Source organism: Neophocaena asiaeorientalis, unplaced genomic scaffold, assembly GCF_003031525.2.
Source record: "Neophocaena asiaeorientalis asiaeorientalis breed wild unplaced genomic scaffold, Neophocaena_asiaeorientalis_V1.1 scaffold174, whole genome shotgun sequence".
Taxonomy (NCBI): domain Eukaryota; kingdom Metazoa; phylum Chordata; class Mammalia; order Artiodactyla; family Phocoenidae; genus Neophocaena; species Neophocaena asiaeorientalis.
Window position 1 is genome coordinate 4,614,376 of NW_020174922.1, and position 16,658 is coordinate 4,631,033.

Here is a 16,658-nt window from a genome sequence, read left to right on the forward strand (position 1 = left end):
TCAAATGGGAAACCTGCCCGCTAGTCCCAGCTCAGCCCAAGGCTTTCTCTCGACGTCAGTCAGTTGGTTGTCAGCTGTACGTCAAGCAGTTTTGCTAAAGGGTTTGAAGAAAACACTTAAGTGTAAAACTTATTCCCTGATCCTCAAGGAGTTTACAACAACGCTGGAGGGATTAGCCCTATAACTAACACTACAGGGCGGTCAATGAAACGTGACAAACGAGTTGGCAGGGGCCTTGAAGGCAGAGGAATTCACAGTTAGGGATCATTTGGGGGTAGGAGCTTGTCAAGGAAGGCTTTAAGAAGTGGGATGTAAGCTAGGCGCAAAGCGGCGGGTAGGGTTTTCGGCGTGCGAGAAGCCGTGACGTTGCAGGTTAAAGACTGACCAGGGCACGCGGGGGTGGTGCGCGGGGCGGAGCCGCCTGACTCCTCGGGCCACGGCGCGTGCGCCGCTAACACTCGCCCCGGGCGCGCGGCCCGTGGGAAGCCAGCCAGGACCCGCGAGCGCGAAACGCCGCGCGCCAAGGCGGGAAAAGTCGGGCGCATGCGCAGCTCGGAGCTTCGGGCTCGCTAGGACGGGGAAAGGGAGGAGGAGTTTCCTAGAGGGAACTTGACCCGTTAGTAGCCGCGGCCATGGCGGCGCGCTTGCCGCCCTCAAAGCTCCCTCCGCCCGCCGCGCGACAGTTGGGGCCCGGGTCCCCACGTGTTGGGCTGGGAGCTGTGGCACACGAAGTGCTAAGCGACACTTCGGGTCTTGCGGGCGCAGCGCGGGAGGGCGTCATGGACAAAAGCGATTTACCCCGGCGGGGCGAAGAAGGGTCAGAGGGCCAGCGAGGGCCAGGGAGGACAGCTGCGGCTCAGGCTCCCCTCCACAGCGCGCCCATGGGGTCCATGCGACTAGAGGGCATCTCGGTAGAGGAGGCGATGGTGACCCGGACGCAGCTGCTGGAGGAAGAGCTGAGCAGCGTAAAGGAGGAGCTGGCCCTGTGTCAGGTATCGAGGTGGCCGCCCGTCTTTCCCCTCCACAGCCGGGCCGGGGCCGGTGGGGAAGTGCGCCCGTCTCCTTCTGCCTTCGGCTGCGTAGCTGCGCGGGTTTGGGACCCACCCACCTCCGCCCGGCGGCGCCCGGTGCCGGCTCCCACACCCAGCCTGGCCCGCAGCTCTGGGCTGAGGGAGGCGGCCTCGCCCGGCTCGCCGACCTCGGTCTCCCGCCCTTCTCCGGACAGTGGGCGGGCAGGGTCGGCCGAGGCGCCCTGGGTTTGGTTGACCTCACTTGGATCCCACCAAAACGCGCAGTCGCACCCCTACCGCCCCCAAGCCCAAGGTCTGTGTCGTGACTGTAGTGGTACTTGGTGCAGCAGGAGTGCAATCCCTGAGTTGAAATGTGGAACGGGAAAGTGGAAACACTCTTATTGAAATAAAACCCATGGATGAAGGAACCTGTTTTTAATTGTCAAACCCAAACTTGCCCTTGTTCTTAAGTAAAACTTAAGTTGTTAAAACAGACCAATAATTTTTAGGGAGTCTCAGGCTGGGAATTTTCATTCACAGTAGATATGCTTAATATTTATTAACCAACTATGTTAATTCCATACTTCTGGAGAGAGAAATCTCATTTTCATCTTGCCTGGGGAAAGCATTTACTAAATCAATTGCTTTAACATTACTTTCCTGTTATTTGTAGAGTTCGTATATACCAAAGATGGCTTGACTACTCATGTTCAGAAAGATTTGATTTTCCTTTATAGTTTTGCATCCTTACCACCATCTCTTCTCCGAATTTACCAGAATCTTTAACAGGGTTGGGTGACTAAATGTTGGGAATTCACTCAACAGTAGATCTTTGAGTCATTCTGTCTTCAAGACAGAAACAATTAAGAACTGCTAAACAACAAGGTAACTTTATAAACAATATCATAAGTTTAGATTAATAAAAATTCCTGAAGTTCATTCTCATAATTCTATTGGATTCTTTTGCAGGATTTTACTGATTGAGTCAAGGATGTAAAAACACAGCAGTCTTGTTCAAATTGAATATGTCTTTGCTTAAACAAGTTGGGGAGGTATTATGTGACTGCCTCCTTTTGACTTTCCATTCTCTATTCTTCACTGGGTAAGGAGCAAAGGGATAAATAAAAGACACCAAGGAATTAAAGCGTTTTGTCATCTCAGTCTTCACCTTTGGGTAGTTTAAAGATGTGAATCCATGATAAAGGGCTTTGTTACTTTGGCAAGTCCTAATCTAAGATGCTATTTGCCCATATCTTCTACACCCTTTCTCTGCTACCCCTTATGCTGTATTTACCATAGTTATGCCCTGAGCTGGATAAGGAACTAAGATGTTTAGTTTTGTGACTGACTTGATTAAGAAATCAGTCTGTTGGAAACAGCCCAGTGACCCTCTTCCCCCAATCCTTTAACTATTATATTCTTTCAAAATGGGACTACGGAAGATGTAAGAATTGAGATGGTCATAGGTAGCCTAGAACAATGGTTCTTGAGATTTTATAGTACTGACACTGTTAGATGATCATAGGCATTCCAGTAATGTGAGATGATGTTGGCACTATCCCATACCATAAAACTTCAGTCAATCATACTCCTGCTTTTGGGGAAATTTGGGAGACATAATAATTGAATTGTTTTATAAAAAGCATTTAAGTAATTAAACATTCACTTTTACATTTTTAAAATTAGTTCTTCCACTTATATATTAAGCTAGAAATCACAGTACCCAAGAATACATAGTATTAACCCCTGTGTTTTCCACAGCTCTCAAAAATTGTACCCAAGATAAGAAATTCATTTTACATGTCAACCTAGTAAGTAGACACACATACACATGCATATAATTTCAGAAAGAATATTTACCCTGTGTGTCCTGAACTCTGATGTTTTCTTTTAAAATCTATTATTTAAGAAAGTGCTGCTAATATCTACTAAATTAATTTCACAGTCCAGTAATGGGTAAAATGCACAGTTTGGGAAAAAGAACCCCACTAATTAATTAGTCTCTGGTCATAAGTTGCAGCTTCATTTAAATTAGTTGGTTTTCTCCCACGTTTAACTTACAGGAATTCAATTATATGTGCTTGGTGAAGAAAAAGAAAGTGATGCCATGTACCATTCCAATCCATTGGAATGACTCAGAATAAGCATGTAATAGAAAACAATCTCTGTTTCAACTGTTTCTCTTAATATGAGTATCTCATCCTACTCTATGTGATTGTGATATTTAAACTTTTTTTCGTATGGCCCCAGGTTAGCAAGCAACATACACATACTTAGATGAAGAAAAAGTGGTTGATTTCAGTGTGGGAAGAAAAGTTGTTCGTATTGGATTTACTGAGAATAGGTTAGCTTCCAAATCTAGCATTTTCTAAGGAACTTTCAAAGGTACTCCAAAGATCAATTTCAGGTTCATGACAGTCATGCTTTATTCACTGATTTAGAACCTAACTTCACCATACTCTTAATTTTGATTTTGTATTTCAAGATTGTGGTCTATTTGTGACCAAGAATGGGGTTGTCGGTATGTGTATGTGCACATTTTTTACCACTTTTAGAATATCAGATGAGAAAAAGTTATGTATGTGTAATGTATATATGTATAGACACACACACCGGTGTACACACACACACAAATTTATGTATATCTCAAACCATATTTCTCATTTTAGTCACAGCCAAAAATATTTACTAAACCTATGTACCAATTTCAGGTAAAGATATATTATGGCATTTAAATGAAATATATGTGCATTACTCCAACTTTCATGATGAAATTAACTTTCATGATGTATGTGATGTTGGAATTAAGAGTATATAACTAGAGAAATCAACCAGTTACATTTTTTAGTAGACATTTAGGTGTGTGGAAACCTTGTCCAGTCATTCACAAAGAAAAAGCAAAATTGAGGGACTTCCCTGGCTGTCCAGTGGTTAAGACTCCCCGCTTCCACTGCAGGGGGTGCAGGTTTGATCCCTGGTGAGAAAACTAAGACCCTGTATGCGGTGCAGCACGGTCAAAAAAAGAAAAAAAATTTGAGAACATGTTGTATTATTAGAATTCTCACTGTTGTTAGGAGCTGTATTCTAATAGATGAATCTTTTTGTACAGTTATTTTTCATAATAATTTAGTGAGTGGCTAGTTTGTGCCATACTTTGTAATTAAACTCTTTCCATTGTTTTCTTTGAGTTCTGGTAGGAAATTAATTTGTTTAAATATAGAAAATAGTTTTCATATGTTTGTTGAATTCATTCCTGCAGTAGAGGTCAATCGAGGGCCTATTATGTTGGCATATACTAAACTAGGTGGTGGGAGAGTAGGTACCCAGTGAAAAAGATAATTTTGTGTGTCTGTGTCTGTAAAGTTGATATTTATTTCCATGTTGATAAGTGAAAGTCAAAGCCAATCCACTGCTAAGATAACTCAGACCCAAATCTTCGGGCATTTAGTCAGCTCTCATTGGCTAAGTTTAATAAACTTTGTGAGAAGGAGTAGTATTTTTAAATTTATATTTTAAATTATTTGATTCTGTGTGGAAGTTTTGTAGTAAGAATAAGGTATTTTATAATGAGTAATATTTAAGGATTTTTACTTTTAATTTTTGAAAAGAACATTTTAAGTGCCCAAAGGAAAGGAAAATATAAAGATAATATGGTTGGTAGTAGTTAGTTTCCTTGTTTTAATAATGTGTGGAATAGTTTGGAAACTAGTTTTGTGTTTTTTGGGGGCTTTGTTTCTTTTTGTATATGAAGGAGCGTCTTTTTAATAATTAGAAGTATAATCCACATTGAAGATTATATAGCATTTAAATAACTAAAAAACTTACAAAAACTAATACATATTGTACAATAGTCCCACAATCCATTTGTAGCATTTTATTGCTCACAAAAGAACTTCTTTTTTCTCAAGTCAAGTATCACTTATACATTTGAGTATTTTTAGGTGACAAAATCTGAATACCATTGCTGATCATAAATTAATAACAAAAGAAATTAATAACTGAAGTTTAATAGAGAAATTTGGAAATTAGAAAGTTCTCCCCCTAGTGACTTCTGGGTATAAATTGTAGTTATAAATTAACAATAGACTGTTTCTGGAGGAGTCTTTTCTTCTGGTTGCTTTTTTTTCTGGCCTCTATGATAAAAGCAATTTAAGGAGAGTTTGTTGTTACTTTCTCCTTGGTGGGGATTAAAGAGGAGATGTGAAATAACCATTAACCATAACAATAGCAAAAAGAAAGAGAAAAAAAATGTATAAATTAATATGTAAAGATTTTTTTCATCAGATATTTATTGATTTCTTACTTTGTCCTTCTAACTGTATTAGAGCTAAGTCCTTTATTAGTAAGTCACACTTACTTAAGCTGGAGTAACTCAGTTATTTTGTAAATGTTGAAAACCTACTTTTTTTAAAGTTTTTACTTTCGTTACCCTTTCTTGCTTAGTATTTTAGGTAGAGGAGTTGAGGTGAAAAATACATGTGACTCTTTACTATTTTTTTTTAACATCTTTATTGGAGTATAACTGCTTTACAATGGTGTGTTAGTTTCTGCTGTATAACAAAGTGAATCAGCTATATGTATACATACATCCCCATATCCCCTCCCTCTTGCGTCTTCCTCCCACCCTCCCTATCGTACCCTTCTCGGTGGACACAAAGCACTGAGCTGATCTCCCTGTGCTATGTGGCTCCTTCTCACTAGCTATCTAAGTGTGGTTGTTGGCAATCTCTATATCTTCTTTGGAGAAAAGTCTGTTTAGGTCATATACATGACTTGCCTGTATATTTTGGAGATTAATTGTTTTGTCAGTTGTTTCACTTGCAAATATTTTCTCCCATTCTGAGGGTTGTCTTTTCGTCTTGTTTATAGTTTCCTTTTCTGTGCAAAAGCTTTTAAGCTTCATTAGGTCCCATTTGTTTATTTTTGTTTTTATTTCCATTTCTCTAGGAGGTGGGTCAAAAAAGATCTTGCTGTGATTATGTCATAGAGTGTTCTGCCTATGTTTTTCTCTAAGAGTTTTATAGTGTCTGGCCTTACATTTAGGTCTTTAATCCATTTTGAGTTTATTTTTGTGTATGGTGTTAGGAAGTATTCTAAGTTCATTCTTCTGCATGTATCTAGCCATTTTTCCCAGCACCACTTATTAAAGAGGCTGTCTATTCTCCACTGTATATTCTTGCCTTCTTTATCAAAAATAAGGTGACCATATGTGCATGGGTTTATCTTTGGACTTTCTGTCCTGTTCCATTGATCTATATTTCCGTTTTTGTGCGGGTACCATACTGTCTTGATTAATGTCTTGATTCTTCCAGTCCAAGAACATGGCATATCTCTCCATCTGTTTGTATCATCTTTAATTTCTTTCATCAGTGTCTTATAGTTTTCTGCATACAGGTCTTTTGTCTCCTTAGGTTTATTCCTAGGTATTTTATTCTTTTTGTTGCATTGGTAAGTGGGAGTGTTTCACTAATTTTCTTTCAGATTTTTCATCATTAGTGTATAGGAATACAAGACATTTCTGTGCATTAATTTTGTATCCTGCTACTTTCCAAATTCACTGATCTAATAGTTTTCTGGTAGCATCTTTAGGATTCTCTACAGTATCATGTCGTCTGCAAGCAGTGACAGTTTTACTTCTTCTTTTCCGATTTAGATTCCTTTTATTTCTTTTTCTTCTCTGATTGCTGGGGCTAAAACTTCCAAAACTATGTTGAATAATAGTGGTGAGAGTGGGCAACCTTGTCTTGTTCCTGATCTTAGTGGCAATGATTTCAGTTTTTCACCATTGAGAACAGTGTTGGCTGTTGGTTTGTCATATGTGGCCTTTTTATATTGAGGTAAGTTCCCTCCGTGCCTATTTTCTGGAGGGTTTTTATCATAAATGGGTGTTGAATTTTGTTGGAAGCTTTTTCTGCGTCTATTGAGATGATGGTATGGTTTTTTCCTTCAATTTGTTAATATGGTTTATCACATTGATTGATTTGCGTATGTTAAAGAATCCTTGCATTCCTTGGCTAAACCCCACGTGATCACGGTGTATGATCCTTTTAATGTGCTGTTGGATTCTGTTTGCTAGTAGTTTGTTGAGGTTTTTTGTATCTCTGTTCATCAGTGATATTGGTCTGTAGTTTTCTTTTTTTGTTACTCTTTTGTTTTGAAGCAAGCTATAAGATAAATCTCCAGATAACATTGGTTTCAGGGATTTTGTAGTTTCATCAACATACCTTTTAAAAGAGCACATAATTTTACATAGTTTAACTTTTCCTTCACCAGAGGTTTATGACATGTAATTTCTCTATATATTGACATTTCTTGTCCTTAACTGAAATCATTTTAATACCTAAATGCTGAATTCTTGCTTCTAAAAGATAAAGTATGACATATAAGAATAGTTAGGTAAGGTAGTACTTTGCAGTACTCCGGCTGTCAAAGTCTTTAAAAAACAGTCAAACAAAATGAAAGATTTGAACATTAAAAACTGAAAACATAAAAATTTAAGAAGTAAGTATGGGTAAATATATTTCCAATCTTGGAGTAGAGAAGGCCTTTTTCTAACTTGTAGAAGAGAACCGTAAGCCATAATGAAAAAGATAAGTTTGAATATATAAAAATAATAACTACCTTTTCCCAAAAAATCTCCATCATAAATAAAGTCAAATAAGCAACAACATACTGGGAACAAATAATTGTAACACATTTGGTAGACTTAAGTCCAATTTTAAGGTTTCCAATGACATTTCTTATATTTAATTGGCAGAACTCAGTCACAGAGCCCATAGGCAAGAGAGGCCAGTCTTAGTTGGCAGCAAAGATCAAAAATGGTTTCTGTTACTAAGAGGAAGGGGAGAATGGATGATGTCACAGAAGTAAAACCAAACAAATAAACTACCAAACAAATATAGTATTATAAAATGAAAAGTGACTTGAAAAAAAAAATTAAACAGGGTAAGGGGTTACCAGAGATTTGTGGGTTTTGGTGGCTATAAATATAGTAGTTAGGGAAGACTCCTCTTCTCTTGAAGAGGTAACATTTAAACAAAGACCTGAGCGACATGAGGTAATAATGTACATGAAAATCTGGTAGATTGTATATTTAAAAGGACCTGGTACAAGTAGAGCCAGAAGGTCCCTGTGAACAAGAGGGTGAGTGATAGATGAGGCTGGAGTGCCAGATGTGTAGGGTCATGTGGCCTTGGTAGAGTTTGGATTGTTTTCCTAATCTGATGGAAATCCACTGGATGATTTTGAGCTGTAAGGAACCCAGGGGACCATTATAGGGAGCTAGGCAAGCGGTGGAGTTGACTCATAGTAAGATGGTGGATAGTACTTGTTCCACTTGTACTAGGTAGAAGTGTTCAGAATTGGGATATATTTTGTAGGTAAGGCTAATAGGATTTACTAATGGTTTGGATATGAAATGTGAAGAAAGAGAGCAACCAAGATTGACTCCTAGATCTTAAGTTTTTAAACAATAAGTAGGTGGTGGTGTCATTTACTGATATGCAGAGAGGGCAGGTTTGTGAGAGGGTAGGAAGTCAAAAACTTTATTCTGGATAAATTAACTTTGAGATGCCTATTAAGAATTGACAATATAGAGGACCTTGAAAAATGATTTTATCGTTATGGTGGGGAGGGAAGTCTGGCTGGAGGAGGTTACAGAGTGAATGGGGAGTGAGGAAGAAGAGACCATGATTGTAGGCAGCTGTTTCAAGGAATTTTGCTGAAAAGGGCAGCTGAAAATTGGAGCAATAGTTAGAGGACAGTCTCATTTTAGAACAAATTTATCTTGATATTCAGCCCTTCAGCATTTGCGCCCTCAGATGTGAGTAGGAGAAATAGTAAAATAAATGTGGGTTACCCGTGTAAGAACTTTTTAAAATAAAGCTTTCCCATTATACTTTTCAAGAATCTGTGTTATAGTTATAGAACTAGGGATCAAGTAATTACGTTTTTCATTTTTTAATTTAATGCAGTATCTTGCCTTCTCTGCTGTAGCTACAAAGCAATGAATTTAAAATGTCTTTTATTTCTTTAAGGCTGATAAAGAATTCATATGGTCTTTGTGGAAACGTCTCCAGGTGACAAACCCAGATCTCACGCAAGCAATCAGTTTGGTTGTGGAAAGGTGAGTTTCCAAGTTATTTTTTTCATCAGTATTTAGTTTGTTGAATTTGTTTTTCTTCATTATTAAAATTAACACTTGGCATTAATCCCCTGAAGAGATTCATTTGATTTCCAAAGGAATGTTGAGCATCATATAATTACTGGATTTATTTCAAGGTGTGTCAGTTTGCTAAGTACAGCTAGGCCTTATCTTCTCATATTCTGACATATTTGGGAAGTTTGCAGGTAAGAGAGACACTTTGTGTGTATGTGTTTGTGTGTGTGTGTATATATTTTAAGCTCTTACTACTCAACTTTAAAAATTGGAGAAGTTCCTGTTGTTTGGCTTCAGAGACTGACCCTGTAGGCAACTTCCTAGACATGATCCTTCCTAGACATGGCTCAGTTTTCCCCTAAGATAATTGCAGTGTGTACTTGAGAGCCTGGGTTGACCTTGCCAGAGTAGAGTAAGTGTTCTGGAATAGGTTGAGAGATTTCCGTATTACCCTGGAGGGGATGCCCAGTCATTTAACTATAGATTATTGGGCCTCTCCTTGGTCATTAGAAACAGTGGAGTGATGCTGGGTACTTCTTATCAAACATTTGGTATACAGTAGTCTCATGACACATAGATAGCAATTAAAACACTTGCTTTCCTATTAAATGGATATCATTATATTTCCTAAATGAGAAGCTAAGCATATGGTTGCCTTTTCTTTTTTTTAATTGGAATTATGATTATATAATCTGAATATCAGTTTTTGATAACTTGAAGTATATTCACCTTTGGAGTCGCTAGCCCTTGGATCTTTCTAATATTGTCTGGAATTTGACTTTGAAAAATCTATGATACATACCCATGGCTAATTTTACCATCCTTGGTTATCGTGAAATCTTAAAACAGAATAATTAGTTTCTTCTCATGGTCTTGTATGTCTAATTCATCAATGAGATTTTCCTTTTGATGATCAGAATTAAGTATTTTGTTGAAGTACCCTTATTAGTTCCTCAGTCATTCTAGAGATTAAATGTGATCACTCTCAGTTTTACTGTTTTTTAGCAGAATAAGACTTCAGAAGATATATTCTTGGGATTTCTTTTGTCATTTCTGTGATTCTTTCATTATCCTCCTCTCCTTTTAGTTGTATAGATTTTTCAACTTTCTAATTTGTTTATTTTTTACAACTTTCTAAAGCGATTCTTAATTTTCCCTTTACTCTTGGTTGAGACAGAACCAAATAATAAATTATTGTTAGGTCATCTTTCTCATTCTTTAAGATTTTTATTTTTCATATTTTATAATATACGGTCACATAAAATTATATCAACAATTTATAAATAAATATACACATATATTTTGGGGTGGGTACTCAAAAGCCTTTTGCTCATAAGATATGTAATGGAAAATTTTGGAGATTACTGCTTTACAGCTATAATCTTGAAAATTTAATGTGCATAAGGTATACTTGGAAAATTTCTTTTTTAAAATTTTTTAATTTTTAAAATTTTTATTGGGCTATAGGGGATGGGTTGAGAAATATCTCTGCAAGTTATGCCCTACTAGGGAAATGTCCATTCTAATTTTCCTGGGATAGCTTTTGGAGCTTTCTCTTTTTCTTGGAGCTGCTGCTCTTGCTGGCAGCAGCCTCTTCAGGTCCACTGCCGAGTGGCTCCTCCTTGGAAGAGAATTTCCTCTTTTCCTTGGGGACTGGAAAATTTCTTAAAATGCAGGTCTCTGGAACTTTCCCCTGATCTACTGAATCTTTAGGGATGAGGCCCAGGAGTCTTTAAAATAAGCTTTCCAGGTAATTCTGGTGTCCATAGATCTGATGTCCAGGTAATTCTGATGTCCACAATGAGATACCTTGGAATTTGAATTGACTTTTAAATTGGAAACTTGTAATTTGCATTTATAATTTTATAATTATGTAAATATTATTTCCTTGAGAACCATGTAGTGTGTTTAGACCTGTTGATAAGGGAAATGGTATGACAAAAAAAAGAATATTCCAAATATCAAAGTCAAATAGAATATCTTTCTTTATAGTCCATTAATTACCCAAATTATGCTACATTTAAGTTATTTTATATTTGTGCCTTGGTCTTCCTGGACAACATTTTTTCCCCCTGGAATTTCTAATTGCCTTTCTTTTCTGCTATTTCTTAGCATAAAGAATGTCAATGTTCAGACATTTGAATAATGGGCTGAAGACATTCTTCCTTGGGCCCTTTGGTTTATGGTATGAATTTTGGCCAATTGCTTTCTAAACCTACTCATAGCTGCCATCCTAGGATTTCTTCTTATTGTACTCCTGAACTACTGCCACAGTTTCTAAGATCCTATGTCTTCCTTTTTCTTTTGTTGGATTATGTTTTCAAAATTTTTTTCTCAGAAGGGATGCATAAGTGGTCCACTTTCTGACTCCTTCTGTGACTAAAATGTCTTTCTTTTGTCCTTATGTTTGGTTGATACTTTAGCTGAACATAAAATTTTAAGTACATTTAATTTCCCTCAGATTTTTTGAAGTATAGCTTTGTTATCTTCTTTTAGCATACAGTGGTGTTATCAAGTGTATGTGTGATCCCAGTGCAAGTGAGATTCTTATTTCTTTCTAGGTAGCTTGCTTGAAGTTTTTAGGATTTTCTCTTCATATATATGATATTTTAAAATTTCAACATCATCTTTTAATTTGAGTCTTTTAAAAATTCAAACTTCTCAGCCTTTGTGGGTTCTTTCAATATCAAGACTGGAGATTTTATTTCAATTGAAGAAAAATATGATTCTCATATTTTCCCCCTTGTCTGTTCTTTCCTTCTGTACTATATTAGGGATTGGACCTTCTGGACTTGGCCTTCTTTTCTGTCATATTTTCCATCTTTTAGTTTTGTCTCCTGAATGGTCTTCTTACATTTTCTTCCATCAGTACATGGATTTTTTTCCATTTACCCTATTTAGTTATTTGATTTTTTTTTTAGTTTTAGAAATTTTACTTCTAAGAAATTTCTTATTTGATTTTTCCTTTTTCATAGCAGTCTTCTTTAAACGGATAAGTTTTTAATCTTTCTGATTATAATTTTTAAGTTCTTCTCTGTTTCTTACATTACCTTTGTTTCCTGTTGGGTAACTTCTGTTTGTTCCTACTCTTTTACTTTAATGCTGATAGTTTTCTTCAAGTGTATGATGATTCTTTACTGACTGTTCATGTTTTTGTATGAAGGTCTATATTGCTTCATGTAGAAATGTTGCTTTTAATGAGTTTACTTTGCATTTTTATATAACTGTTACCAAGAGGTTTCTCATCTGAATGAAAGGATTGACTATGGGCATTGTGTAAGAGAAGGGAGGGGACTATCAACAAGCTTTCCTGAGGGATGTATGGCAAATGGGCTTCACTGTACAGAATGAGAAGTAGGCTTTTAAGTCAGTCCCTTCTCTGATTGTATTGTTTGTCCCAACAACCGTAGTGGGGACCTTTTTCAGGAACATGGTTCTTTTGAAAGTAGCCTTGGGCCATTTGTTATAGGCAAATACTGCAGGTAGCTGTTCTGAACATGGATGAATGGGAAGCCCAGATTTTTGATTAATGGTTCCTTAGCCATCTTGATTCCTGTGGACTTCTGCTCTCCATACTTACTAATTGGGTAATTAGAGCCTATCTGAGCCTCTTCCAGAAAAAAATAGCTTCCTTTTCCATTATAGACACTATTTGGATTTGGATTTTTCTCCTCTGGGTTTGTCTCAGCGAGTCCATCCTTCTGTCTTTCAGATATTTGTCCGTTTTGGACCCCTTTTCTTATTTCCAGGCTAATAGACTCAAGGCAGTGTGATTTGGGCAAGTCAGTGACATGTTGTCAGTTCAGTATTTTCAAGAGGAATATAATTATTATTCAAAAGAAAATATTTTTAGAGTTACAATATATTCTATTATTTTGATATGCCATATTATTTAATCAGTGTCTTGTTGTACATTAAGGTTCCTTTTTTTATGAAAATTGTATGATGATGCTGTGATAAATGGCCTTGTGGATAAAGCTTTGCCAGAATCACTGGTTTTAACCAGTGGTGCCAATGACATAGTAGATGGAGGCCGGGATTGCTAAACATCCTGAAATAAATAGGATAATCCCACTCAATTAAATAACCCTCAGAGACTTTGAGGGTTCAGTTCCAGACCACTGTAGTAAAGTAAATATTGCAGTAAAGCAAGTCACACAAATTTTCTGTTTTCAAGTGCATATAAAAGTTATGTTTATACTGTAGTCTGTTAAGTGTGCAACAACATTATGTCTAAAAAACAATGTACGCAATTTAAAAATATTGCTAAAAATGCTGTCATCTGAGTCTTCAGAGAGTTATACCCTTTTTTCAATAGTAACATCAAAGATCACTTACTGATCACAGATTATCATAACAAATATAATAATGAAAAAGTTTGAAATATTGTGAGAATTACCAAAATGTGACCCAAAGACATGAAGTAAATTTTGTTGGAAAAATGGCGCTGGTAGACTGGCTTGATGCAGGGTTTCCACAAACCTTCAATTTGTAAAATGCAGTATTTGTGAAGCGCAGTAAAGCAAAGTGCAATAAAATGAGGTATGCCTGTACTGCTTCAAATGCCCTTGGTACCCATTTGGAAAAGTGCTGGTCTTATCAATAATTCTTTACTTTTTTGCCTTTTTGGCACTCTATTATAATGTCCTTGTAAGTTTTTTGGTGGGGTGTCTGTTTACATATTTTTGTTTTTTGTGTGCATGTGTTTTTATTATGGAAAATTTTAATTTGATGCAAGGGTAGAGAGAATACACTAATGAACTCCCATGTTTACTCATCAACCAGCTTGGACAATTATCAGCACATGACCAATCTTGTTTCATCTATAAACTTCTACTTCCTTTCTGCTCCTCTGCTCCCTCTACCACAGTGGATTATTTTGAGGGAAATCCCAGACATCCTGTTATGTTACCCACAATTCCATTGGTGTTTACAGTCAGTTCTTGTTATTCACAGGAGTTATGTTTTATAAAGTCATGTGAACACTGAATTAGCAAACGTGGAAATATTGCTCCTAGGGGAGATAAAGGATTAAGTTCCTATGAGCCTCTGGTCACAACATTTTGTCAACTGATCAACATATAACCTTGCTTTACATGTGTTTCTATTTAAAGACATCTTATTTAATATATATTGTTTATTTATTACTATTGAGCTCATGACCCATGGTACTGTAACTCATGCCTGAACACAGTTTATCTAACACAATTTTTTCTCCATATGCAAGTCACAGCCTTCTTGCACTTAGGAACTCTAGACAGCACTTCAGCACTATGCTTAGTGGTCATTTGAAACAGTGAAATCATCAACAGAAGGGCAGAAATGTGAAAAATGTGGTACTAGATAGACCATGAGAAGAATACTTGTTTATAGTATGAGAGCTGAAATAAGAAGACAGAGCATCCCCTTGTTTGACCTCAGCTGGGAACATGTGGTTCAGGTGACTTAAATTTTTCACCACTTTCTGCATGTCTGCAAATGACTGAAAAAGTACAATGGTATTGATTTTAGGCTTAAAATAAGTTTTAGTGAGTAGGAAAGTTCACAAATTCTGAATCTATGAATAAGGATTGACTCCATCTCTAAAAGATAAGGCCTTTTAAAAACATAACCATGATATCTGTATCATACTTAGAATTCTATAGTTGTTCCCTAATGTAATAAAATATCCAGTTTTCAGATTTCTCCAATTCTCTAATAACTTTTTTTGAAAGATGGTTTGTTTCTATGAGGACTCAAACATAGTCTACCTACTGACTGTACAGGTTCCTTTTCCTCCTCTCCGTCTTTCTCTCTTTTTATTTGCAACTTATTTTTGGAATCAGTTGGATTATTTATCCTGTAGAGTTTCCCACATTCTGGACTTTTTTGATTATAATCTTTTTTACTCTGTAATTATCATAAACTTTTAATGAGACCTAGAGGTTTATTCAGTTTCAGGTTTGATGTTTTGGCAAAGAAATCTTCTTTGGTGTAATATGATTCTTACCACATCATATTAGGAGACACATAATGTGTTATCCAAATCTCTTTTTTTTGTGTTGTTAAGGTTGATCACTGGATTATATCTCTAATTCAGAATAGCCTATACTCTTCTTCTTTTTCTTCTTTTAATGGATAAGTTTGGGTAATGTTTCCATCTTAACAATGTTAAATCTTCTATATTATGAGCATGGGATGTTTTTCCAGTTACTATTTGTTTGTCCTAAAGTTTCTTTCAATACTGTTTTATAGTTTTCAGAGTATGTTTTGCACCTTTTTGGATAAATTTATTAATATTTTATTCTTTCTGATTTTATTATAAATGGAATTATTTTCTTAAGTTTATTTTCAGATTGTTTAGTTTAAGTGTATAGATTACAATTGATTGTTTTACATTGATCTCTTATCCTGCAACTGTGCAGAACTCATTTTTCAGTTCTAGTTTTTTGGGTAGATTCCTTAGGATTTTCTACTTACAAGATCATGTCATCTGCAAATAGAGATAGTTTTGTTTCCTCTTTTCCAAACTTGATGCCTTTTATTTCTTTCTCTTGGCTACTTGCCCTGGTTAGAATTTCAATACACTGTTGAGTAGAAGTGGCCAGAGCAGACATCTTTGTCTTATTCCTGATCATAGGGAGAAAGCACCCACTCCTTCACCATTAAGTATAAAGTTATCTCTCAGTTTTTCATAGATGTCCTTTAGCAAGTTCAGGAAGTTCCCTTCTATTCCTAGTTTGTTAAGTGTTTTTATTATGAAAGGCTGTTGAATTTTGCCAAGTATATCTTCTGTATCTATTGAGATGATCATGTGCTTTTTGTTTTCTATTTTAGTGATATGATTTATTATAATAATTGATTTTCAGATGTTAAACCAATCTTACATTCCTGGAATAAATTCCACCTGATCATGATACATAATTCTTTTAATATGTTGTTGGATTTGGTTTGCTAGTATTTTGTTGAGGACTTTTGCATCTGTATTCATAAGAGGTATTAGTCTGTACTTTCCTTTTCTTATGACATTTTTGTGTGTTTTTTGTATGAAGGTAATACTGGCTTTATAAAATGGGTTGGGAAGTATTCTCTTCTCTTCTATTTTTTGGAAGTTTTTTTTTTTTTTTTTGTGGTATGCGGGCCTCTCACAGTTGTGGCCTCTCCCGTCGCGGAGCACAGGCTCCGTACACGCAGGCTCAGTGGCCATGGCTCACGGGCCCAGCCGCTCCGCGGCATGTGGGATCTTCCCGGCCGGGGCACGAACCCACGTCCCCTGCATTGGCAGGCGGACTCTCAACCACTGCGCCACCAGGGAAGCCCTGGAAGGTTTTTTGAAGCACTGGTATTAATTCTTCTTTGAACGGTTGGTAGAATTCAGTGGTGAACCCCTCTAGCCCTAGACTTTTGTTTGTGGGTAATTTTTTTTTATTACAAATTGAATTTCTTTACCTATTACAGGTCAACTTGGGATTTTATTTTTTCTTGAGTCACTTTTGGTATTTGTGTTTTTC

General features: G+C 36.6%; 1 protein-coding gene across 3 annotated transcripts in view; it reads left to right on the top strand.

Annotated features, from left to right (window-relative positions):
* Positions 1–632: 632 nt before the first annotated feature.
* The window catches only part of CNTLN (centlein), a 323,167-nt gene continuing 307,141 nt past the window's right edge, over positions 633–16,658 (top strand). For all 3 annotated transcript variants that reach the window (XM_024760487.1, XM_024760489.1, XM_024760488.1), the window contains exons 1-2: positions 633–992; positions 9,047–9,135. In XM_024760487.1, the coding sequence (XP_024616255.1) occupies positions 633–992; positions 9,047–9,135 (449 nt within the window). The remainder of the gene's footprint in view (positions 993–9,046; positions 9,136–16,658) is intronic.